The sequence below is a fragment of the Perissodus microlepis genome, chromosome 11 (genome assembly GCF_051167445.1).
Source record: "Perissodus microlepis isolate ML-2025 ecotype Zambia chromosome 11, ASM5116744v1, whole genome shotgun sequence".
NCBI lineage: Eukaryota > Metazoa > Chordata > Actinopteri > Cichliformes > Cichlidae > Perissodus > Perissodus microlepis.
Genome location: NC_140471.1, coordinates 9,453,382 through 9,479,532, shown reverse-complemented (window position 1 = coordinate 9,479,532; position 26,151 = coordinate 9,453,382). Strand labels below are relative to the sequence as shown.

Here is a 26,151-nt window from a genome sequence, read left to right as displayed (position 1 = left end):
TTTAAATATTAATTTGGTCAGAGGCATAGCCTGCCATCCCACCCACTCCCCACTCCTCTTATTCTATCTTTTAGTTTGTCTTAGTCAGGCATAAATTACAGTGTGATAAATGTATACATTCATCAACTTAAGGGAAGGGAAATGGGCCAGTAAACTCTGGAAGGACACCTTACTGCAGCTTACCCATTTATGAGGCACTGGAAAATCATGGAAATGTATTCAAAACATAGCTATAGCTCTGCCTGGATACCATAATAAAACAGTTTTCTAACTCTGTACTTGAATCAACAGGTCTCATGTGCTTTATCAGCTGCAAAGGACAAAGAGCGATATATTATAAGGAAAGGAGGGCATGTGAGAATAGCGGAAAAAGGCAGGAGGTCTCAAAGTACGACAGTTGTAAAAGTAACGGCACTTGGAAGTAACTAAACGCGGAGCATGAAAGTAAATACATAAAAGAGCAGATTTAACAGGAATATGAAAAAGAACCAGTGTTAACTGTAACTGAAACCGAGGGTACAAAACACTAAAAGCAATACCAAGCATGCAATCCGAACTTGAAACAAGCCACCAAGGACTGAACAGAAATGTAGTAATAATGACTCAAAACCATGGCTCTAACACCAAGGACAATGACAATGACGGTACCATATTAAGTAGGTAATAACCTTGCCCCCATTTCACTTATTGAATGCCATATAAAACTTAAGGTTTATGTAAAAATATGTGATGTTGCATCATTTTCACCCTATTTAAAAACACTGTTAGCTCAGTTCTGCTTTAATTGCACCTGCAGAGGACGGAGTATTTCAGCAGAAACAGGCAAAGACAAAATGTCATAGCTCACCCCACATCCACAGAACACAATGAAGACAGAGTGAAGAGAAGTTATAGCAGTGGAATCTGTGAGGAAGTGGGCTCTAATTATTCTAATTGACCTCTGCACTTAAGAAGTCCTTGCTACTAATGACTAAAGTGCCATTAGCACACACACACACACACACACACACACACAAACACACGTTAACCAAGTATCATACAAATAGCTCAATTCACCCATGAACGTCTGCTGTTAATGGAGGACAAAAATCTGTCTATGTCACAAGACCACACACACACACACACACACACACACATGCACTGTGTGCAGGCCTGCTCACGCATCTCCGAGCACATCCAGCATATTTGAAGATGACATTTCTTTAGTCCTCTTTCAGCAGGAATAATCTAGTAGTTGGAAAACATCCAAAGTAAAGAGTAAAGCAGCTCTTGTAATGATAGAAGAAGTGAGAGCAGACAGAGATGAAATGTGTATTTCTGGAGGACGTTTACCTGAGCTCCCTGTGTGGTTTATTCGTATATGTTTTCCCCTAAATACTTCTCTTCAGTCCCATCCTTTCTTAGCCCTTCATGTGCCACACCAGTTTGCAATAAAACTGTTTCACATTTGTCACATCATTACTTTCACATCACGTCTACAACATCCATTTTAAATTTCTTGGAGCCTTTCATGCTCTCAGCCATGACATACATATTTGGTTCATTTTGCTCTCAAATGGAAAGAAGTGATGTAATGTTAAGAGGCCTTCAAAGGAAATGATAGGATTCCCTATTAGTTATTTTGTGGCCTGCACGTGCTTGAACGGGCTGCATGCCTTCCGTGTATTTGCCTCCTTTAATCTGCGGTGTTGGTTTGGGCCTCTTCCCTTAATCTCTCTGGGCGTGTGCCATTAGGGTGACACATCTCTCTGGCCACAAACAGTTGACATCTTGTGTGTCCAGTGAGCATTGCCTAGACTGACTAAATGAAAGAAAAAGGCTAGGAATTTTTTTTTTTTTTTTTTTTTAAAGAGAGAGAAATACACACAGTCTGTGGAAGTCTATAAGTAGTAATTCAGGAAGCTAATAGGGCAATAAAAAAGCAGCGGACACAGACGCAGAGAGATAGAGAGGCTAAATGAATCCTAAAGAAATTAGCAGAGCAAAAGATATAGAGATGTGTACACACATGGAGCTAAATGTGGTGTCAGAGTTGTCTCTGTAGAGATGATGGATACCAGAGGACTCTCTGTCTCACACTAGCAGTGTGGTGAATGTCAACAGAATCTCATTGGCCTCGAGTTCAACTTTAACTGCATCTGTCCCTTGGGTTGTGTGTGTGTGTGTGAGCACTGGATCCAGGCCTCAGTCAGGGAGGGAGGAAGGCAACACTCCACTCACATCCTGTCAGCTAATATCTATTGAAGAAGGCGGCGTTAGCGTGGAGGAACAAAGAAGCTTTTACCCATTACTGCTCAATGATTTTCACTCCGATTGCTTCATGTACGAAATCCAGTCAAGCGTTTAACGAGCAGACCGGTAATAATATGAGATCAGTTGAAAAGGTCTGAAAGGCATCAGTACTGTTAGTAACACTGACAACTTAGAACAGGAACAGTTACATCGATATGAAAATGGAAAGTGATCGCTATAATATGTAGAAATGAGTTAAACTGACTCTCACTCTGAGCAATCGTTGGTTGGATGATCCATAAAAACTCTGGTGGGTGGGATTAGAAATAAAGAGGGGAGAGCTGCAGGAGGAGGGCTGTCTGTCTTCTGCAACATTATTGCCAAAAGAGATAAATTTGCTTTTCTCTACAAACTGTTTTTTTCTCCTATTTATTTTTAAATCACTGTGGTTAATTTGACATTGCAGTGTTAAGATTTCAATAAAGATTAAAAGACACTCGTACTTACTCATAGTTACACTGTCTTCTGAATCTTTATGTTCTTCAGAGTGGCAAACATCTGTTTTTACATCTTCTAACAGGCTACTGAGCTAAATCGGTAAAAAATATAGCCATGGACATACCTAGACACATGCACACACTCATACACAGACACACAGATGTCTATGGTCTAATATTCTCCAGCTGTCTAAATTATAGTTATTATTTTTAAAGAAACATTGTTTAGTGCAAATTTCCAAAGAAAATACATTACTGTCTTGTAGGTAGTAGTTGTCAGGGGACAACTAATGGATTTGTTTGAGCTTTTTTTAAGCTAAAAAAACACTCAAATATTTATTGTTGCTGGCTGCTGGATTCCATACGACTTTATTTTGGATGAAACCATCATCCACAGCAATCAGTTCATGTAAAAAAATAATGGAGGCAGAATCTGTATAGCTTTTAACTCGTCCTCTCATTTGTGTTAGGAGCTCAAGTCTTCAGCCTCATTTCATAGGTGTTTGTATTACTGGTCTCTTTAGGGGTGGCCACAGAGGATCATGTACCTCCATCCTATGTGTAGCATCTGTATCCTACTCTCATCTCCACATTGCTGCCTTTTCTTCTCTTTCACTGCCTCCTAACATGCCTTCCTCCTCTCCTGTTCCTTTGTCTTTGGCTAACAGTAGCAGTTTCCAGCTCAGGTGCTGACCAACAGCACTTGAGGCGGTTGTTGTTAACCCAGGCACTGACCAATCTGGTATAGAAATCATGTTCTTTATGAGCCGCATGTTTGATGTGACAAATATTTTACGCTGGATGCCCTTTCTGACACAACCCTCCCCTATTTATAGGAGAGTGTGCGGCCCCACAGTGACATTCTACATAATTAACACTCACCGGATGCCCTAAAAACACTAATTAGAGAAGAAATATTGCAAAGGATTTCCAAGTTAAATTGTCTGTATCATTTAGAGGGAAGAATGATAAAAGCTGTGCTTCTTCTGGGAGGGAAGCTGCTGAAATGAACTCTGAGACTTTTTTTCAGTGGCGGCATCGAATCAAGCACACAAACATGGCAACCTTTTGAACTGATGTCATTCGGTCTCCATGGATAATAGCATTACACACTATTTGCTCTGCCTCTTAGTCCAAGTTAAAAATGGGAAAAAAAGCATATGTTGGTGTTTTGACACTTTGGACTGTGGGAATAAAATATGAACAATCAAGTATGCAGACTTTTTTCCAGTGGTTTTTTCCTTTTTTTTTTGCTGGCAAAGATAAAACTGTCCGATACAAGTGGAAACTAAATGTCTGACAAACTCTGTTTGCAGCTCCTGCTGACAAGGAGCTGAATATGTTTTTTTTCATTCAGTGTCATTAGCTTTGGAATAATTTATAGACTTTATGAGCTGCTGTTGTACCTCATCTGTCCTTTTTTCCCTCATCTCGTTTCTAGCGAATCCATCCTTATGTTAACACAAGGAGATTCACAACAAAGATTTCTTAGAGAACTGTATTCCAGAGACAAATGTGAATATAAAGTTTTTTTCATTTTTAGCTGGTGGGAAGAGCAATAAGACCGCTACCTCATTTAAAGTAGTTTTGTCCTGAAAACAAACTTTTTTTTCCAGACATACTAATTCACGAGAATAGCAGAGTATTGTGACATCACTGCACCCATGCGTGTAGTTCACACAGTTAAGCACTTTTTCTGTCACTTAACCAAATGTCTGATTGACTTGTATGTATATTTTCTATTTCACTCATTTACTGCCTCTCTTCTTGCCTTCATAGTTATAGATAAAAAAAAACCCAAACACTTTCTTTGGAGCAGTGTAATGATCAAAGTGTCACACGTGCTATAATTATCGCTTGTAAAAAGAAATGATCAAATGTCAGGTGTATCAAAAGTAATTATAGGAGTTTGGGAATGAGATTAATGCAATTAGGCTTCACAGTTACAACCTCGCTGACATTACTCAACAGCTCCACTGATTTTTACCAAATAATATAACACCTGACTCAGCAGTGGCAAACTGCCCTTGCTCCATCACAGTTTGTTATGAAAATTAGGTTTTATTTTTGCTGCTTTTCTCTACAGATGATGCCACTGAAAAAAAAAAAGAAGGGATAAAAAGCAAAAGAGTCTTCAACTTAGAAACGGATATTCAAGGAGAAAACAAAATCTCTTCACATCTTCCAGCAGCGAGTAGCAGAATCCAGTGGGTTGATTTAGAGGCTGTAGAAAAAAAAAAAGGCTTTAAGTCCCTGACCAATGATCTGAGTCATCAGCTTTTAAGGGGTGCAGGCCTACAAATGACTGACATGGACAAACTACAAACTACAAACCGAGGTACAAACCAAGGTAAAATCTCCTTTAAAAGCCTCTGCTGTTGCTCAGAGCCAGAGACAGTCAATGACACCCCAAGAGCAGACAGAAAATTTGTTTCATTCAAAGCTCCTGGAAAGAACAAAGTCTGTATTTCGTGCAGAGGAGCCTGTGCTTACAGTCTGCAAGATATGGTTAAGTCGTTTGTACATTTTTAGGTTGGCCGAAGTAGCTCTGCTGCCCAACTTCAATGCAACGTCGTAATAAATTTCACAAAAAGAGTTGTTGTGGTACTTGTCATACTGTCCAACTTGGTTTTCCAAGTAGAGATGCTTAACAGTGTCTGACGTATTTACTAAACATCAAGCTCAAATGCAACATACACTCATAAATTGTACACACAGCTGGCTCGAGTGCAAAGAAATAACCAACTTGTCTGATGTCTGGAACACATACATTCGGGATGTAGAGATAGGATTATGTGCGAGCTCTTAATAAAAGTTTTTGTAAACAACCCACCCTAACAGGAAGCAAACTGATTACTACTCTGGAACAAAGTGCTGCACACACACACAGACACACACTTTCTAATGCATCGTGCAGCGCCATCTCTTTGGAGCTTGATATTTCATTGTTATTATCACGATAGAGGACAGTAGAAGACACACACACACTGAGCCTGACAGAGAGGAAAAGAAAGACACACCGTTACGTGTTACGGTACATGAAAGGGCCTCCTTTATTGATCCACAGTTACCCATTATCATCACTACAGTACACAAAGATGCAAACACCGACACACACTTTCACAAATATGACTGAAGCACAGCAGGATATTATTATAATCCCCAACAGGTAGGAGGCAGAACACCAATCAAGGTCACCTCTAGTGGAGCGAATGGCGAGTGGTTCTGATAACAGCAAACTGAAGTAAGCTTTCTAATTTGCCTACCGATAGGAAGGAGAAGAGGAGCGGAGGGGGAGGACAGCACGAGAGAAACAAAGAGGAATAACATCAAAGATCTAAACCTGTGTGTGTGCATGTGTGGTTTGTGTTGACTGCAGGCAAATTCACCAAGCAAGCTCACATAGAGTATTTTTGGGAAACTCAGCCTGATACTAGTTACGTATTGCTAGTATCAGTTACGTATTGCTAGTATCAGGCTGAACTTATTTTCAGAAATTCACTAATTCTTCATGTTACAGATATAACAAGGTGCTGTAGATTAGTCAGCTGTTTGTGAATCTCCTATTTCAACACATTTTAGAGGTGCTATATTGGATTGAGATGGTGACCGTGGGGGCAATTTGAGTACACTGAACTCATTGTCGCGTTCAAAAAACTTTGAGATGATTCGAGCTTTCTGACATTGTCCGCTATCTTGCCGGAAACAGCCACCAGAAGATGGGTGCACTGTGGACAGGTAGGCTTTCTTATTCAAACGATTCTCAGCTAGTCTTCCACTAAGATATTCTCCACAACTGAACATTGAGTATTCACTGGGAGAAACATTTCATCACTCATCCAAGTGACTTCTTTAGCCGCAGAGACTGACTGACTGAAGAAGTCACTTGATTGAACATGCATCGAGATGTCCCACACTACTACAAGCCACAGGCAGCCTGTACCATTGACACAAGGCAGGATGGATCCATGCTTTCATGTTATTCATGCCAAATTCTGACCATACGATCTGAATGTTGCAGCAGAAATCCAGACTCAACATTTTTCCAACCTTCTCTTGTACAATTTTGGTGAACCAGTGTGAACTGTAGCCTCGCTTCCTGTTCTTAGCTGCCAGGAGTGGCCCCTAGTGTGGTCTTCTGCTGCTTTAACCCATCTCCTTCAAGGCTTCATGTATTTGTGCTCTTCTGCACACCTTGGTTCTAATTAGTGGTTATATTTGAGTTACTGTTGCCTTCCTATTATCTCAAAGCAGCCTGACCTTTCTCTTCTGACCTCTGGCATCAACAACATATTTTCATCCAGAGAACTGCCGTTGCCTTCTCCCGTTTTGATCCTAGAGAAGGTTGTGTGGGCAAATCCCAGAAGATCAGCATTTTCTGAAGTATTCAGACCGGACCACCACCAACAATGCCATGTTCAAAATCGCTTAAATCACCTCTCTTCCCCATTCTGATGCTCAGTTTCGATTAGATTTGTTTTCTATGGAAACAGCTACAACCTCAGTCTGCCAGGTATAGCAGACAGCAAAGCAATTTCCCAAAAATGAAAATGTAACATGAGAAAAATGTAAATACATCTTATTTTCATATTACTATAGAAATATATAGATGCGACAATCAAACATTATTTATGGTGAATTCATCACTCTTCCACCGCTCGCTGTACAGGTTAATATACTATAATAAGACACTTTAAGCCACTAGAGATTGCATTCAATATGAAACCTGTGATTTACTATCAGTGTGTTTTCCACCCAAGAGCCAATTTATTAAGTATTCATGGATATGAATTGCTCAGTGATTCTCTCCTGGAGAGTGCGTGTCGGTCTCTTGCTCCAACAGCAACTATGAAATGCACATACACAGTTACACGGTAAATTGCCTAAATAATATATATGTACTATAGTCAATAAATATGATGACACACTGTACAGTTTAATGGAAACTGGACGCCTAAACTATACTATATAACCACACTTATATTTCTAAACAACCTCAATCTTTTAGGGCCCTGTGATAAATGATCACCAGCACAAAAACCGAATAATAAGCCAGCCTGAAGCAAGTATGCTTAAATAATAAGTACGGCTCCACTGAATAATGACTGTCTGTCTTTGTGTACACTTCAGGCTACAAAACTGTGATGAAAACGTTAGAGAAAGTCAAAAAACTATTGCACCAGCAGCAGTTACAGTGTTTCAAATCTGACACCGTTCATGTCTTCACATTACCGGGCTCGTCTTTCTTACACGAGCACACACGGAAAACTGAATTGCAACAATCAATTATTCTATAGCCAGAGATTTCCAGCTGAATTCACTCTTATGGGAAAGAAATCAGCAGACAGGGGACAGTTGCTATGCAAGTATATGCTCAATAAAGAAAACAAATGCATCCCTGTCTTCTTTTACATTGCATAGGAAGAAAGTTGAACCATTACACATTTTAATATGAGGACACCCATGCTGCCAGCTGAAAGAACATCTCGGTTTTAAGAATAAACACGCATGAATCCAGACATCTTGCATGGGAGCGGGAACTCAAGTTAGCAGGCAGCCACACAGACACAAGCGAACATTGTTGGTCACTTGCCTAACTTTAGGAGTTATGCTAAAATAATAATAATAAATAAATTCCCCCCCCAAAAAAAATCACAGCCACAAATGATTTGCCAGTCAGGCAAAGATGATTTTGGCATCTCATCTCAAAAAATTTCACTGTTAACCTGTTGGATAAAAACTCTTCATGCGGGGAAACACGGACAGACACGCTGACTCATACTTTTTTGGCCTTCTGATCTATGTAACTGCCCCGGTGGCTGTTTATCCTTCATCCAAACATCGCTATAGAAACTGACTGGGAGACTCTTTAAGCAGAGTCCAATTCATCAGCGTGAGTCGTTTTATTTATATGTTTCATGTGAGGACAACTTTGCATATCGTCTCATCTCCTGGAAACAGTGCATTTGTCCTACCTCCAGAGATCTCGTTGGCGTTCCTCGGAGGAGCAGCTGAATCGGTGAACCTCTGGGACTCAGTCTTGTCACTCTCATTTCTTTCACCTGCAGAATATAACGAATTCATAATTTTAAATTATTTTAAAAACAGTTATTTCAGAAAGTTTCTTTCTATCTGGGTCTCCTTCATTATAGTGTAATAAAATATCCCAAACCAAGTAGTACATTACTCGAGAATAGGCGAGGAGAGGACACAGCAGAGGAAAAAACAGAGTGTAACGCAACAGATCAAAGCTGAGTAACAATAAGAGAAAGAGCTACATGAGGAGGAGGAAGAGGGTGAGGAAAGACGATGAGAGGTAATACGCAGAAAAGAGGAAAGGAAATGAGAGGAGGGGAAAGAGAAGAAGTCGAGACAGGATAAAAGTAGAAAAACTGAAATGATGGATAAGAAGATGAAATAGGAGTGAGTTGCATAACAGAGTAAGGTTTAGCAGAGGGTAGGAAAAACACTAAGAGGAGACTAGTCATCAGGAGAAAGGCAGAAAAGATTTGGGAGAATATAAAGCAGGAGTACAAGATGAACCAACCTTTAAATCTGCCCTGAAGTGGTCTGCTCTGCCTGTTGCCGCTGACTGTGATAACACTGAAAGTGTAGACTTTAGAAGGACTGTAGTCTGTTATCAACACGCTGGTGTCTGATTTAGATACTATGATCTCCCTCTGCTGACCACCTGACAGAGAAAGGGAAGAAGACAAAGAAGTGGAGTGGTGAGTGTTCGACTCAGGGACTTTAATTCATGTATTTGAGTCTCTGGTAGACAAACATCAGTACTCTAAGTGCCAGATTGGTAAATTTGGCGATCCCTGAATCCCACTCATGGGTGTGGTTATTTTTATGAGTGATTTGCAAGTTTTAAGTTGTATAGTTTTCTAAGCACAGATGTTGTTGGTTCATTTCAATATCAAGCGAAAAAATAAAGAACATGTTTTTGATGCATTAAATATCAGGACAATAAGCAGTAAGTTGTGTATCACAAACATTAGTAAATTGGTTTGTGTGCTATTCTCCTCCCTCCACAATATTTTGCACCTTTAGAAAGGAACTCGCAGAAATACATATGAAGCCGGGTCAGTCCCAGACATTCCCGAGTTCCCACCTCTTACACACATTCTTGTCGCTTTGCTCTCTTTGTAAATAGTAGCAGCAGTTTGTTTGCACTGGTGCATTTAGCCATAAGACACTAGCAGATGAAGCACAGTTACTGACTAATACTCCGCTCTAACACTGAAGGCAGGCTAAAATTATTTTTAAGCACTAAATCTTTATTGCCCAGTAAAAATAGAACAGCAACCTCTTTGTGACTAGTTGCCCAATTTTTGCATTTCCCCCCCAATTTTTTCACATTCTGATTTTAATTAGTTGGTCGTTGGTGAAGTTTTGCAGGTAACTGGCATTTAATTTATAAATCCACACTGATTGCCAGCATGCTGCAAAGTCTGAAGTAAGTCTGAACCTTGTGAATTTCTGTTTAATGTTTATTTCTGCAGATTTCCAACAGAAGAAAAATCCACTGCGATTTTCACCAGCTCATCACAGTTGAATTAACTTTATATCAAAAATGATTACATGCAACTTCCAGCGTGAGCCCATTCGATCACAGACTGATAGCAGGGCGGCTCCATCTTCTTGCTATTTTATCACCATCTTGAATCATCTTGCTTTTAAGATGGCACCTGACTGTGAGTGGTCACAGACCTGGTCCCCATCTTCAGAGAAACCATTTAAAAAAAACAAACAAAAAACAAGATCACATATTCATTGCACAAAGCCGTGCTGCGGTCTCCGACCACTGTTCTTCCCAGTGTGACTGTGGCATAAGTTCTGTTTTGTTTTTAATTTCGTCGCTACGGTTAGTGTTCTCGACACAGAATCAAGGTTTGAGTTAGTTTCAGATGCCCCAGAAATAAAGAGTTGATCCTCACAGTCCTCTATGTGTGTGTGTGTGTGTGCGCGCGCGCACACACACACACACACACACACACACACACACAGCCGTTAATCCTCATCAGGCCAACAGGTCGTATTATCTCCCCACATTAATTTTAACCCAGCAATCAATCAGCCATCAGTAAGGGGTGTGTGTGTGTGTGTGTGTGTGTGTGTGTGTGTGTGTGTGTGTGTGTGAGTGAGAGAGAGAGAGGGAGTACGTGTCTGTGCATGCACTTCCTCAGCTCTTCTGTCGCCCGTCCCTGCGGGGTGCTGACTAATGACACCTCTGGGAAAAAGGAGATAAATCCTTCTGAAGGCAACTGAAGATCAGGTGAGGCAACTGCATTGATCAACTCCACAAACTGGAGGCTCGGCCCGTGCAGGTGAACCAAACTACTATTAATCAACCAAACAACACGGCTCAAGTCTAAGGCTTTGACTTGGTCTATATATGAAAACTGACTGTTCATGTCTTATTTTTCTCAGAGCCTCCTCCTAAAGTTTCTTTTTAGTCCTTCGCCTTCATAGATCACCTCAATGACTGACTTATTAAATGGGAACAGCGATGGATCAAAGATCCTCATTAGTTTAGCATCTCAGTAACCCCAGCAAACAAAACATCTTCATTTTTACAAAAAGACAATAACCCTACTAACTGTCATCTTATTAGGTATTACAAGTTGCAGCTATTTCTGTCATTGATCCCAGGCTTCATACACATGCAGCATCTCTGTGGATTAGTTACAGCACACATCCCCTCCATAAAATCATACATTCTCGTTTTTAGATTTCTTCTTGTAACCCAGTGAGACAGATCATCCCACGTAGTGAGTTTTAGAGAAGAATGTTAGACTGAGCCAGGCTAACAGTTTGGACCTGCTTTCAGTTTATGTTCAGGCCCTGGATCAATTCTCAGTGCCCAAGTGATATTGATCCTTTAATTTAATGCTCTTATGCAAAGTAAAAAGGTGCTTTTCTCCAAAAATGTTGAATTAATCCTTTAAAGTCATTGCAAGTCTCACAAATTCTCACATCACAAAGTGATTTGTTTGAAGCGAAGTACATCAGCCGTGGAAAACTCATTAAAATCATCATCTATCATTATCGAGTGTAATTAAGCAGATTTTTGAAGATTATGGCAAATAAATTGTGCTTTATGTTACTTTCTAAACATTCAGTCCCAACTACAATAAACGTTAGAAAGTTGGCTAGGAGCTCATGGTAATCTACTTAACATAAGTACTTTATCACAAGTGCAAAATAGGCCTGGTACAACCATCAGGAAGCACACACACTGCTGCAGTCTTTCTTGGCCAACAAAATCCCTTTAAAGTGACAAAAATGTGCAGAAAGAGTACATGCCAAATGAGACCATACTCTAAAACACAAAGTAAAACACAGTCAGATTAAATAAAAAAATCATAAACAAAGAGGTAATAACATGGTTTCCATGGTTTAGGTTGCGCTCTTCTGTCTCTGCCTGTTATCTCCTTTTAAGTTAAACTGCATTTGAATGTTATTTAAGCTTTACTTGCATATATCTTTCTAGTTCGTTCTGTGAAATTTATTTTTAGATAGATGTTTGCAGTGACGGTCCAAGCCTGCTTGGTGCCCTGGGCGAACACTCCCTCTGGCGCACCCCCGACACACACACACACACACACACACACACACACACACACACACACACACAACATATTAAGGATTGTACATTAACATAAAACTGTTGTCGGAACCATACTGAATTTCACCAGAGAAACACAGACACACACACACACATATGAAGAGAGAATATGCATTTTATGCAAACGGCTACCAGACAGCCATCATAATTCATGATACAATGAGAACAGGACAAATCAACAATTGACAATGACTAATTAATATTACAATCTGTAACATAATGTATTGTTTGGAGTTTAGTCTGTTACTGTTACTATTTTTACCATTTCTTCTTGGAGTAACTGTAACCCACATAATTTCCTTAGGGATTAATAAAGTATTCTGATTCTGATTGTTTCAGGATGACCTGCCATTATCCAATGACACATCTGCTTACCTGTATCTTTTGTTCGTTTCTCCTCCTCCTCTTTTCTCTTTTTTCTTAACTGAGCACCTGATGGCTCTGAACTTTTCTTGTCCATCTTGGTTTTAATTTTGCACTCCAGTATGAGCACCCATCCCCCAACCAGAGAATCATAACCTAATAGACCTACACCTTATTTCACAGATTCGCTTTGTAGGGTTTGCTGAAAAACTGAATATGGAACAAGCAAAGCTTAATACTAAACAATATATATATTAGCTGTATAATACCAGTAGGCCAGCTCTAATAGTAATTTGGTATGGCTTCGCAGGCCAAATGTAATTAGGCTGCGGGCCAGAGTTTGACACCTATGCTGTAAATTATAAAATTTAAATTGTTATTGATCCCTTTACCCCGAGTCCTAAAGTTAGATTTATGTTCTTACTCTTCTTGTATTTATTGTTTGTTTACTTGCACTGTTGTAACTGGAGTCTCGTTCTCTCGTCTCTCTATATACTGGACTGTATGTAGCGGGCAATAAAGTTTACTTTGTCTTCAGCAGCAAGCAGGCGCACCGAGGACTCTCGCGCTCACTTTTCACTTATAGAATTTCAAAAAAACATCGGTGCAAATTATAAGTCTGTATTATAATGTCTGGTGTTTACGTGTTTGTTTTTTTGTTTTTATTTTCTTTTATTTTGCGAGTTGGTTATTAGATGCTGCTCCAGCCAGCCAGAGAATCCCCCGCCGCCCCGCCCTCTCCTCCCTGTGCCGCAAGCAGCAGGCGCACCTCGCAAACGGAGGGCGCCCTTACTCCCAGCAAATGGGCGATAGAAAACCGATTGGTGCCTACGACATTCCCAAAATGCGCTGGCATGATGTCGGGGCAGCATGAGTACAAGCAATTTTTTATTTTATTTTTGCCGATGCCCGTGATGCCGCCCCCCACCACGATGCCGCCCCGGGCAACCGCCCGTGTCGCCCGTATCAAAAACTGCTACTGGATGTTTGTCTGGATATGATAAGCAAAGCCAACACTTAAACCTGCATTATTTTGGATGGCCACCAGGGGGGCGATACTGGTAGTTGTAAAGAAGGTCCTAATGCATGTGAAAAAAAACGCACTTTACTGAGGAGTTTATGGGCTCGGTTGTTCATTTTGGATCATGTTGAATAAAACATTAAGTCTGTTTTATTAGCTTTGGTCGTTAGTGTGCTGCATTACTGCGCATTTTGTTTTTGACCTGATACCAAGTAATCAATTACCAAATAATCAGGATTGAAATTGGTCGTCCCACCTCTACTAAACATCAGAAAGGGGGATGTGAGAGTATGCTCACAGGCTAATAACTTCTGATTGATAGGTAATAGGTAACCACATGGTCAGAGAACATGTGCTTTCACCGACGGATTGGGCTTTTGCTCATCACATCTGGTTTCAGAACAGTAAGGTGGTTGTTTCATGATGTGAAAATGCTCATACCGAGGTTTCAAAACGGGAGCTCACAATCCACTGTTTGACCAATGGGGTCATCAGCTTTTATATAGACCCAAACTTTTGTTTCTTGTTGCATGTTGAAGCTCTACTTGGAACCTTGTTAAGATCCAACCATGTAAAATATGATTTCTTTTTGCCATTTTTCAAGTGGCCTTAAACTTTTGATCGGGACTGTACTATGACTACACTCCAGGACTACCCGCTCATCTACAGAAACTGCAAGCTGCCTCTTTTAGTTAATTCTTTCTGTCCTGAGCTGAGTCCTGCAGCTTATTATGACAATATCAAATGTCTAAACTCAGAAAAGGTGTTTGTAAAATTTTAAAAAGCATAATTAGCTCATTTTGAATTTGGTGGCAGAAATACACCCCATGGCCCAATCCCAACACTAGAAAAGTTGGTACAGGGCCATGTTTACAACTGTATCGTATCCTGTCTTCCTTTAAGAAAAGTCAGTGAAAACCTGGGAAGTGAAGAGCGCAGCTGCTAGACTTTTGGGGGAGTAAAAATGCCCCATTCTTGTCTGATATAACATTCCAGCTGCTCAACAGTCCTGGGTCTTCCTTGTTGTTGTTGTTGTTTTTTTTTTTTGTTTCATGATGCACCAAATGTTTTTATTTAAAGGTCTTGACTGCAGGTAGGCCAGTTCAGCACCCTGACTCTTCTACCATGAAGCCATGCTGTTGTAATAGATGTAGTTGGTGGTTTAGCATTGTCTTGCTGAAATATGCAAGGTGTTTCCTGAAAAAAGACATCAGCTGGACAGGAGTATATGCTGTTGTTTTACATTGAGGGAACTACTCTGAAATTGTTTAAGAATTTGTAGAAGCACCTTTTGCAGCTGGGTAGGCTACCTGTATTTTTTGTACCACTTCAAAGGGCTAATTTAAACTCGTTTACTCAAATAAGAATGTGATTCAAATATGAATGTGTACACATGTGAAGATGATTACACTTTTTTACCATTATGAGATCTGTATCATATGTGAATACCAGTGATTTCCACCACTACTTGTATTATTCGGTGCTCAAAAAGCAAACAAGCAAACCTTCCAGTAATCTCATTATGTACCGATGCATGAATATTACAAAAACTCAGCTTTTTTTCATCTTGGTCTGGCTTCATGTCCGCTGAGATTTAAAAGATTAAATATGGACATCTGGGTCTAATAACTATCACACGAGTATGTGTATGTACAAACAGAAAAAAGGCAGGCTATTCAACAGATATCCAGGAAATACCAGCTGACTGACAAAGAAGCACAGGGTAAAGGTAAAAGTAGAACATTTTAAACAATTTGTAGTGCCATAAAAATGGTTTAAATTACAGGAGAACATATGCATTAAGGAAAAAAATAATAATTTTGTAGGTAAAAGTAAATCATCTGGTTTTATTCTTCACACAAACTGAGTTCAGCTCATTTGATTCAGAGAACAAAGAGAGTGGACATCAGGAACATGGCAGCTGCTGTGGCTTTCATGGCTATTTTTCAACTGACAAAGGCTTTATCCATCATATACATTTCATCATTTAAATTTCATCATTCATCATTTAAATTTCCTACTGAATTTGTTAAATGCCAGTGAGCTACTATTGCACTCCTCCATTCAAGAAAAGTGGCCATAAATTTGAGTTTTTGTTCTATTGTTGGAAGCGGCAAAAAAAATTCAGACGAGGCATTTTTCAAAAAGTATTGTTTGCAAGAAACAGGTTTTATGCTATAGAGTGCTTATTCAGTCCTTCTTATTCACTTTTACATCAGCTGCAGAAGAATTGCCTGCTGTATTCAGCACAATATCAATAAAGAGGGAAGTGATGTGTAGGAGGATTTATGGCTGTAAACGTAGGTGCACATCAGCGGTAATTCAGGTGATTTCTATTAGACTTCTATTACACTGTGCACACTCAAAAAGAGACAAAATTAGAGCTGCTGTCTGTGACAGGCACCTCATGACAAGCATCAAATAAAAGTGAAAATTCCACGTGTCCATTATGGCTGTAACTGCTTTCAGTGAGTTTCAGTTTAACACTGAAAAATGACTCCTGTGCTGACATTTGGCTGTCCTGGGCTAAACCTCTCCATCATGTCCTGTGTACCTATCAGCCCCATTTTCAAAATGTGCTGACAGGCTGCACATACGCAGCAGAAACTCTCCCTTGTCTCAAACTTGGCCGAGGTACAAGACAAACTCTGAGTCCTCTATATCTCTCAAGAGTGTAATCCCTTCAAAGGAGCTTTGATAAGAAGTAAATTACATAATCCTTCCTGACAGACAGAAAATTCAAGTCATAATGGGATCCTTCCTCCAAAATTTCAAAGTTAAGCGCCGCTTCTTTTTGGCATAGAGGTGCGCGTGCATGTGCTTTTGTGCATGAGTGTGTGCAGTAAAAAAAAAAAAAAAAAAATCCTACCTGGGGTACTTTTGTAGAAAAACAGATAGCTGTCAAAGTCTCCTTTGGGCTCCTTCCATGAAACCAGGAGTTTGCTTGAGCTCAGCACTTTGAAACGCAGCTTCCTCGGAGCTGGAACTGAAAAACAATTTTACAGTTAAATTGGCTCCAAAGAAGTTTGGGAATTATTAAAAAGAAAACAAACAAAAAAAACATGTTAAATTAATCAAAAATGTCATAAATATCAGTCAACATAAATAGAAAAAAATATGTGAGCAGTTAAATCCAGAATGGCCAACAAAAAGCTGCAAATCAATGCGACTTTGACAGGAAATAAATGAATGAATGGTTGCATGGAAGGACACAGAGAGGGCTGAAGGTCCTACATCCACGAGAGCAACATAAGGCAGAGTATAAAGGAGGAAAAAATAGAGGAAAGTCTTCTTATGATCAATTTATGTTAAACACCACTCCAGAGACAAGAAAAAGGAAACAGCGCAAAAAAATTATTTTGCAAATATGTGTAGATGCATATGTGTCACTTATCTAATCTATAGTGTATACATAAAGGAGAAGTGATTGGTGTACAGTGGCATTTTCATCTTATCCCTTGCAGCCCTTTGTCAATGAAAACAGATGCGCTGTGGCCTGTTGAAAATGGTGACAGCAGCCTTTCTGAAGAGTGGACCCAGGTGCAGACATTCTAAAACTCAAACTTAACTGATGATGAGCCGTTTATTAAGGCAGACAGAACAGTACAAAATAAAAGGGCAAAAACAATGCAAACTAAGCAATAACCTAAACTGGGTAAACTAGAAAGGAAACACGAACTATGAAAAACCCTGGCAAACAGAAAAACAAACAAAACTCTAAACATGGCAATGATGATGAGGATATATGAAAACCTGAACGCAGGACATGGCATGGGAACAACACAGACGATCCGACAAAGACTGAATGAGAAGGCACAGACTAAATACACACAGGAGGCTAATGAGAGAAGTGGGAACACATGGGGAACAGCTGACACATGAACATAACGGTGTCACAGTGGAAGAGTAAAACTAAACACGATGAACACAGGAGGAAGACCTCTTCAAAATAAAACAGGAAACATAAGACGCAGACATGAAACACATGAAGGGCAAAGGAGACTTAACAGGGGTGGAAGACACAAGGGTAATCTAATAACAGAGAACTATAACAACCTAGGCATGATAAAAAATGAACTTAGAAAACCCGAAGGGCTTAAACATAAACCATAAACTAAAACTCAAAACGCTGGGTCGTGACACTTTCTCTGCAGGAGTCTGAGTTTGTGCAGACTGTGGTTTCTAACAAACAAAGAGAGCACATTTTTTCAAATAAAAGTGTGGCAGAAAGGCAGAGGACTTTTTCACATCTCCAGACAGAGCAATGTAATGTAGGAATGAGTAGGAATCCGACTAATTCACTTTAGTTGAAAATGGATGTCATTTTTATGCCTTTATGCCTCATTTCACCCTTTTGGTATATTATTCTTTGCTAGTGTTAATACAAAAGATGTAAGCCCAGCACATGCATTTTTGTCACGCTTCCTTGAGAAGTGGATCCATTTTTCAGTCAATAAATTGTCTCTTTTAAGAAAGGCAGTTTGTTGGGAAAAGGAAACAACGGAAACTTTAACAATGACAAATATATGAACAAAAAGGTGCTGAATGAAAACAGTATGAAATCATAAAGTTCCACCTATGAAAGTCAAATTGCACTTGGCCGGTGTCCCGTTATAGGTAGTCTTTAGATCACTCCGTGGAAGCTCTGATCTGCACTTGTGCAGTTCATTCTGGAGTCAAGAAGCTGAATTTCACTTTGGAGAAGAGAGTAATGTTGCTGGGGGCCAGATCTACAATTTAGCAGAACTATGCATCAACAGTTTGACCCCAGGAAGGACAAATTTGTAATGCACATCACAGGGAATGTCAAAAACATGACTATCATCCTCTTGGTCATACTCCCAACCTAATGCACGGCTTTTGGGCTTTGGAAACTCCTTGTCTAAAAACAGCTCTTTGGCAGAACCCCAGTTCCCATCCTCACTGAAAATTGGGCCTATTTAAAACATAAGTATTGTGTGAAGAGCAAACATATATTCAGGGGCATACATGGAAGACAAACTTAAACGGCAACACGTTGGAGCGGTCCAGAGGTGCAAAAAGGGGCGTCCTTAAGGGGGCATCCTATTTGCCTGAATTTTAGGCAAATAGCAAGGTCTTTGCTTTTTCACATCTAGTAATTAATAGGATCATGTGAATTTTTCACATGAGCAAGTTTTGAATCAAGAAACTGTTGAGAAAGCCTGAAAGTTTTTTACCACTGGAAGAAAAAGAGCTTTACATAAAATGTTACATGTCAAAGTATCCCTTCAAGCAGTAATAACGCTTGAATGGCTTCATAGTTTAACTGCACACCCAAATAATCTTTCAGTCTACAGGGACTGTAGCCTATAATAAGTCACAATAGTGAGTGTGAACATATGAAGAGCTTGCATTAGGCATGAAGGAGAAAGTCAAAAGCAAGGGATAATGCACTGACAAATCTGAGACATGGTTCAGGATTTCCACTCAGAGGTGAGGACAGACTTCCAACCCTCTAAATGGAAAATCCCATTAACGCCATAACAAAAAAGGCACTGTATCATATAAATTGATGTTATAATAAAGGTGACAACATTAGACCCGCGGTGCTCAGCTTGGTTAATGGCCTCATGTTGAAATGTCTTGACGTTCTGTGTAATCTTCAGTCGCGCACTAGTAAACACTTTCCTCTTAAAGTCCAACTCATCAAAACCAACATCAGCCCTCCCTTCCAAACAACTTTAAAATGTTAGTCATGGCATTACCTCACAAATGTAAAACCAAGCCTCGACTTTTAGAGAAGCCAAAAAAGAAACAGAAACCAGTCTCAAACAAGGACGACTTCTCGAACTTGTCATCGGGAGATCTTCTGATGCAGCGCGATTGTTCTGCAACACATCACAGTCTCACCTTTTTTGTGCTGCTTTTCTTAAATCTCACCACCTATCCTCAGAATGCATGGGATGGAAGTGTATAATTACAAAACACAATGAGAATCTATGAATAATTTAAGCGAGTGATAGAGCTGAGTAGGTTATGACTTTGGTATTGTTTAGTGCGCCTGATAGTAGGTGAAATGAGTTGGCAGACAGGGGTACTAATAATGTGGTGACAATTGCGTTGAATGTCTGTGAAGGTTCTCAGTCATCCAGGTCATCGTAGTCAAAGGAGCTTGCAAAGAAAAGCGTCTGGACTTCTTTAAGTTACTTGAAAACGTTTCACCTCTCATCCGAGAAGCTTCTTCAGTTCTAAGGTCAAATGGTGGAGAGTCCCAGATATAAACCTAGTGGGAGTATCCCCCCACAGAGGGACAAAAGGACCCCCTGATGATCCTCTAATCGCCTGAGCCAAGGTGTGAAACTGGGTGTGGGTCCCAATCAGCCAGAGTTTCGGGTGTGTTCATTGTGAAACCTGGCCCCACCTTATCATGCGAATTCCTGAGGTCAGATGGCCCAGGATGTGAGTGGGCGTTAAGGCGTCTGGGAAGGGATCTCAAAACTGGATTATAGATGGCAGAGAGTTGGTGTCGTAAACCCCCGCCTCTGTTCAAAGATGGTCGCTCACAGTGGACATAGATGGCTTCTTTCACTCCTCTTTCAAACCATCTGTCCTCTCTGTCCAAAATGTGAACATTGGCATCCTCGAAAGAGTGTCCTTTATCCTTAAGATGCAGATGGACTGCTGAGTCTTGTCCTGTGGAGGTGGCTCTTCTGTGTTGTGCCATGCGCTTGTGAAGTGGCTGTTTGGTCTCTCCAATGTAGAGGTCTGGGCATTCCTCGCTGCACTGTACAGCATACACCACATTGTTAAGTCTGTGTTTTGGCGTTTTGTCTTTCGGGTGAACCAGTTTTTGTCTGAGCGTGTTGCTGGGTCTGAAATGCACCGGGATGTCATGCTTGGAGAAAACTCTCCTAAGTTTTTCTGATACACCGGCTACATAGGGGATGACAATGTTGTTGCGTCTGTCCTTCTTATCCTCCCTCGCTGGTGTCTGGTCTTCTTTTCTGTGCCTCTTTGCTGACTTTAAGAACGCCCATTTAGGATAGCCGCACGTTTTGAGTGCTTCCTTTACATGTGTGTGTTCCTTCTTTTTTCCTTCAGGCTTAGAGGGAACATGTTCTGCCCGGTGGTGTAGGGTCCTAATTACTCCAAGTTTGTGTTCCAAAGGGTGATGGGAGTCAAAGAGGAGGTACTGGTCCGTGTGTGTGGGCTTCCGGTAAACTTCGATGTTGAGTTTGCCGTTCTCTTCAATGTGCACAGCGCAGTCCAGGAAAGGCAAACAGTTGTCCTTTGTGTCTTCCCTGGTGAACTTGATGTTTTTATCCACAGCGTTAATGTGCGCAGTGAAGGATTCCACTTCTTGTGTCTTGATTTTGACCCAGGTGTCGTCCGCATATCTGTACCAGTGGCTGGGTACTCTTCCTTTGAATTGCGTTGAATGTCTGGATTTTTGCTTGGCATGTCAATGAAAACGCATACACACAGTGAATAATAAAAAAATAAGACAATGTAAAATCTAAATGATCCAACTGTAACCCTTCAGAATGATTGTCAAGATCTTTAAGTAGGAGGCAATACCAGAGACAGCAACCATGATTAATGAATATGGACACAAATGCTGTGGATGCTGACAGGATACAGAGTTCTCTGATATAAATTACCCTTCAAAAAACCGACACGCCTGTTCTTGTTTATCCCCGTACAGCCGTAAATATCATCCAAGAGCTCCACATTCTGCACTGCCTCTCTAAATCTAAGATGCTTTCGTGGAACACATTACACATCCACGCTCTGTATCTCACAATAAAATACTCTGCGGAAATACTAGACCTGCCCTGGACTTGCACAGTGCATGCCCACCTATAACACAATGGTGTATTACGCAGCCCAGAGTAATTTATCTGAAAGAGTTACACCACTGGAATTAGCGAGCCCCCAACAGCTACTCGCAGGAGCTTTTTGGCAGGTAGTAAATGCTCCTCCAAACCTTTGGCAAAAGCTTCACGACTTCTGCATAGCAACAAAATTTTGCTTCAGTAAATAGTCTGAATCACTGAGGCCTCAATGAAAAAATCCCCAGTGTGAAAATGATACACGCTTTGAAAAAACAATATTTAACATGTTCTCCTCGTGCCGCTGAACCTTAATTCACAGGTTCCAATTTCAAGGTTGAACTTGAGTAATCTCCCGACTCGGTGGGGAGCCTGGACTAGAAAAATCTTTTAACTGGAGGCCCAGTATGAACTGGCATTATCTGGGTTCCAGCGATACAAGCACAGCTTGATGCCTCAGTTTCAGAAGAGATGACTCTTCCCAGGATTAGGAGTGCTGAAAGCTAGCAGGGATTCCTGGTAGATGAGCAAATGCTTGCTGTCCAATCCTCTGCTTCACTTCATCTTCTCACTCAGCTCTTGTCTCCATTTCAAACTTCCTCTGCTTTTCTTCCCATCTTCTGATTTGGCTCACTGTCCACTCTGTGTTGGCTTAATTTCATCCAGCTTCTCTCCTGTGCTCTCTCTTCCCTTCTCTCTTCTGTGCTCAACAATGTCTCTATCCGACTTCTATTCATCTCTCTTTTCTTTATGCTCTGTTTCATCTCATGTCTTTCCTTTGTCTTCTCTGAGATTTCTGCTTTTTGTCAATCTCTATTTTCATTGCCAACCATCCCCTTTCCCACCATCTCTGTCTCCTCTTTACCCCCTCTTAGCCTCTCATTTCTTTAATTTTCTCATTATTTTTGTCCCTATCCATTTCTTTCCCTTTCTTTGTCCCCTACTTTCCACTTTTACCCTCTTCTTAAGTTGACAGTACTTTGTTACTTGCTCTCTCTTTCTTTCTTTCCCTTTTATCTTCATTCCTGGACTCTCTTTAATTTTAGTCTTCCTTCTTTTAAGTTGCTGCTTTCCTTTTTACAGAAAACATACAGGCTCCACTTTGAGTGTTCAGGCCTTCACTAATACTCAGGATTTATGTACGACAACTGTTGGCTTGCGATGTCACCATAAGATAGCTACTGTGCTGTACATGAGAGAGATCAGGGGAAGTGTAGGAGTGTGTGTGTGTGTGTGTGTGTGTGCATTTAGTGTCTATTCAGCACCACAGCGTGCATCCTTCAATGTGGTCCCTGTCTCGTTTTGCACGTAAACTACTCTGTTCACTGTTGTAACACTTAACCCAAAATCACTCTGGCTCCTTTTTTAAAAAAAATGTTTCTCTTTCATCACACTTTCTCTTCTTATCCTCCAGTTTAACATCCTTGTACCTCTCCTCTTCATTTATATTCTGCTCTTTTATCAAGTTATTTAAGTATGTTTGCTCGTTTCCCCCTGCTTTATGAGCGGTTTAGCGACTCACACCCCTTCTTTCTCTCTTTGCTTACCTGTGTAAGTGATGCCTTTTTACTTCATGCCTCATCTCTCTACTGCATTGTGTGTGTGTGTGTATATGAGAGAGAGACAGAGTGTAAAATCTCTCTTTAAGTCGGCTGAATATTAAGAGTCTGTTGAAAAATCTGTCCCCATGTGCAGTCTGGTGAAAGAAGCCATAATATTCCACATACTTGCCAACCATCTGTGAAAAAAATATCACCATGAAATACTCAGTTGGGTAAATTCTGCAGCAGATGACTGACATTAAACAGGAAGGAAATATTAAATTCTGGAGTTTATTACACTGACGCCGACATGTTCAAAACCCAGAGAAGTGTTAAGTGCAACGCAACATAAAATAAAATGTATTTTGCAGGAATAATTTGGTCTAATTCACCCACGAATCTATTACTAATGTTGTATTTGTCACGTTAAACAAAGGAAATTAGGGATCAGTATATCTGCCTAACGTCAGTAACAGTCAATATTATGATTATATATTATAATATTAATGGGATTATACATTGTGTCACATCTGTTGCAAAGGTAATGTAATGAGTAGCTGATAAACTTTAACCTCCTAAGATCTGAGCTCTTATTTCTCCTTGGACCTGACAAACATTAAAGTAAGCATCATCTTCAACAGATTTTTCTTTGTCCTCCTCTGGGGGGATAACTGGTTTCTTTCACAGCATGACAAAGTCAGAATTGTTTAACAGACTGCAAAATGCTTTATTGAGTGTAATGAAGTGTAAGGTGCAGAAAAGCCAAAATGTAATGTTCACACGAGGACTTCAGGTCCTGAGGAGATTAAGGCAGGGGCAGCTTGTAATAAAAAATGCTTTGTCACATGAGTACAGATGGGCCAATAAATAACAATAAATGAATAAAGATGCAAACAAAACATTTTCATATCACTACCACTAAACCACACTGGTCAAGGATTTTTTTTTTTTGGTGTTTCTTCTTCTAGAGATCAAATGTGCTTTATGATGGACTGTGATGTGCTGAGGCCAGATATAAAAAGAGCTTGTCACTGTTACAAAGGTGCACGTGCTTTAGATGTAATGTAATTGCATTAAAATGACCACTCAAAGCACTTTAGACTGTGAGCTAGATGTATTCATATATACGTGTGTGTATACAAAAACAGTGGGATGCAAAAGTTTGGGCAACCTTGTTAATAGTCATTACTTTCCTGTATAAATCATTGGTTGTTACAATAAAAAATGTCAGTTAAATATATCATACTGGTGTCTCCAGTATGATATATTTAACTGACATTTTTTACACAGTGGTATTTGAGAAGTGAAATGAAGTTTATTGGATTTACAGAAAGTGTGCAATAATTGTTTAAACAAAATCAGGCAGGTGCATAAATTTGGGCACCACAAAAAAAGAAATGAAATCAATATTTAGTAGATCCGCCTTTTGCAGACATTACAGCCTCTAAACGCTTCCTGTAGGTTCCAATGAGAGTCTGGATTGTGGTTGAAGGTATTTTGGACCATTCCTCTTTACAAAACATCTCTAGTTTCTTCTAGACTCCAGAATGAACTCTAGTAGCCTTAACTTGAACTGAGCTTGTGGTCTTCCATTTTCTCAATATGTTCCTAACTGTGGAAGCAGACAGCTTAAATCTCTGCTTTCTCTGCTTATTATTGGATTCACCTGTGTATGTAGGTCAGGGGTCACTGAGCTTACCAAGCCAATTTGAGTTCCAATAATTAGTTCTAAAGGTTTTGGAATCAATAAAATGACAACAGTGCCCAAATTTATGCACCTGCCTGATTTGTTTTAAACAATTATTACACACTTTCTGTAAATCCAATAAACTTCATTTCACTTCTCAAATATCACTGTGTGTGTCTCCTATATGATATATTTAACTGACATTTTTTATTGTAACAACCAACGATTTATACAGGGAAATAATGACTATTAACAAGGTTGCCTAAACTTTTGCATCCCACTGTATGTTGCTTTGCAGCAATTTAAATCCAAGCTCAGAATTAGGGTCAAAAGGCCAAAAAAAGACAAGATACAAGATTTGACTTTTGATAATTGCATTCATATGAGCCCAGTTTCAGCAATGTTGGTGAAAAGAGTGGCAGTCCAAAAATTAGCACCTGCCCTTGAAATCTCATGATTATTCTAATCATGTCTGATTTTAATTAAGAACTAGAACTAGTGTCAACCAGCAACAAGGAGAGGTGAGATGTGAATATGGAAGCTTTTTTTTTTGTTGTTGCAAAATTTCAGGTTATTATCTCAAAATCTCAACATTTGGGATTATCTAAAAATTTAGAGTTAAGTACCAACTGGAAGGTTGGCGGTTCGATCCCCAGCTCCTGCTGTTGAAGAATCCTTGCAAAGGAAACTGAACCCTGAGTTGCCTGCAATGCATCCAGTGGTGAGTGTCAAATAAAAGTGCTTTGTGTGTGACTGGGTGAACCAGCATTGTACATGAAAGTGGTCTGAGTGTTCAAAACTGAACAGAAGGGTGCTGTGTAAGAACCAGTCCATTTAACTTCTGACAAAACAACTTTCAGGTTTGAGTTAAGTCAAAATTTTGAGGTAAAAACCTGGAATTGTTATTTTTGAATGGTATTTTTTTTATCATTATTATTATTCAGTGGTGTAAACAAGCTTCCAAGGTTAAAAACCATAAACAGGTGTAACTGCATGAGACAGAAAAAGGCAAAGACAAGGAAAGAACAAATGCACCAGGACAGAAACCCCATGAATATATAACAAAAATCCAGGACCATGGTGTCATTTCACACAGTCCCTAAATAAAACACGACTCTAGAGTTCAGCAGTAACTTTGACTTGAATAAAAAAAAACAAGCTTTGCACATATTTGGTAAATGAAGTTGAAATTATTATAATTACTCAAACTACTGCAATTATCTGCTACAGTCCACAATAACTTGTGAAGGCAGTGGTTTTTAAACGCTACAACAAAAAAACCTTACGCCCCACATAAATTTGATCAGCCATTAAAAATAAAAAAGTGGAATAACGGTAAATAATTTCCCTCAGCTGAGTTTCTCCATTGTTTTTCTGCTTGTG

The 26,151-nt window shown here is 39.8% G+C and overlaps 1 protein-coding gene across 2 annotated transcripts in view; it reads right to left on the bottom strand.

Annotated features, from left to right (window-relative positions):
• LOC146377252 (collagen alpha-1(XIV) chain-like) overlaps positions 1-26,151 on the bottom strand; it is a 153,116-nt gene that overhangs the window by 119,453 nt on the left and 7,512 nt on the right. For both annotated transcript variants that reach the window (XM_084942671.1, XM_084942672.1), the window contains exons 3-5: positions 16,617-16,733; positions 9,277-9,420; positions 8,705-8,791 (exon numbers count right to left, since the gene is read on the bottom strand). In XM_084942671.1, coding sequence (XP_084798797.1) covers positions 8,705-8,791; positions 9,277-9,420; positions 16,617-16,733 — 348 coding nt within the window. The remainder of the gene's footprint in view (positions 1-8,704; positions 8,792-9,276; positions 9,421-16,616; positions 16,734-26,151) is intronic.